Source organism: Egretta garzetta, unplaced genomic scaffold, assembly GCF_000687185.1.
Source record: "Egretta garzetta isolate BGI_Z169 unplaced genomic scaffold, ASM68718v1 scaffold1192, whole genome shotgun sequence".
Classification (NCBI taxonomy): Eukaryota; Metazoa; Chordata; class Aves; order Pelecaniformes; family Ardeidae; genus Egretta; species Egretta garzetta.
The window spans coordinates 117,516-118,202 of NW_009258971.1; the positions used below are offsets into that span (position 1 = coordinate 117,516).

Below are 687 nucleotides of genomic sequence, written 5' to 3' on the forward strand. Positions count from 1 at the left end.
TGCGCCGGCCCCCCCCTCCCCGCTGCGGCTCCCCCCCAAAGCGCCAGTCTTCAGCAGCCCGCCGGTGGAGGAGCAGCCCAAGAACGTCGACCCCCTGGTCTTGGAGCTGGTGAACACCAAGATCGTGGAGCGGGGGCCGCCCGTGCAGTGGACAGACATCGCCGGGCAGGTCTCCGTGAAGGCTGCCATCGAGGAGGAGCTGGTGTGGCCCATCCTGCGTCCTGGTGCCTACACTGGGGCGAGCCGGCCACCCCGAACCATCCTGCTGTTCGGTCCCCGCGGCACAGGGAAGACCCTGCTGAGCCGGTGCATCTCCACCCAGCTGGGCTCCACCTTGCTGAAGCTCAGCGGGACAACCCTGCTCTCCACCTGGAAAGCTGAAGCTGAGAAGATCCTGCAGACTGTCTTCTTCATGGCCAGCTGCCGGCAGCCCGCAGTTGTGCTCATCACCGAGGCCGAGTCCTTGCTGCTGGCCCGGGCTGGCGAGGACAGCACCCAGGTGAGCAACCTCAAGTCCCAGCTCCTTTCCTACCTGGACAACGTGGCTACCTCATCCGAGCAGAATGTGGTCGTCATCGGGACCACCTCCCGGCCTGGCAGCATGGACGAAGCTTCCCACCGGCGTTTTGCCAAGCGGTTCTACATCTCCCCACCAGACAGCATCGCCCGCCGGCAGATTCTCCACCC

At 65.8% G+C, this 687-nt stretch overlaps 1 protein-coding gene across 1 annotated transcript in view; it reads left to right on the top strand.

Moving 5' to 3' along the window:
• FIGNL2 (fidgetin like 2) overlaps nt 1-687 on the top strand; it is a 33,854-nt gene that overhangs the window by 29,147 nt on the left and 4,020 nt on the right. The window contains exon 3 of the mRNA XM_035890232.1: nt 2-499. Coding sequence (XP_035746125.1) covers nt 2-499 — 498 coding nt within the window. The remainder of the gene's footprint in view (nt 1; nt 500-687) is intronic.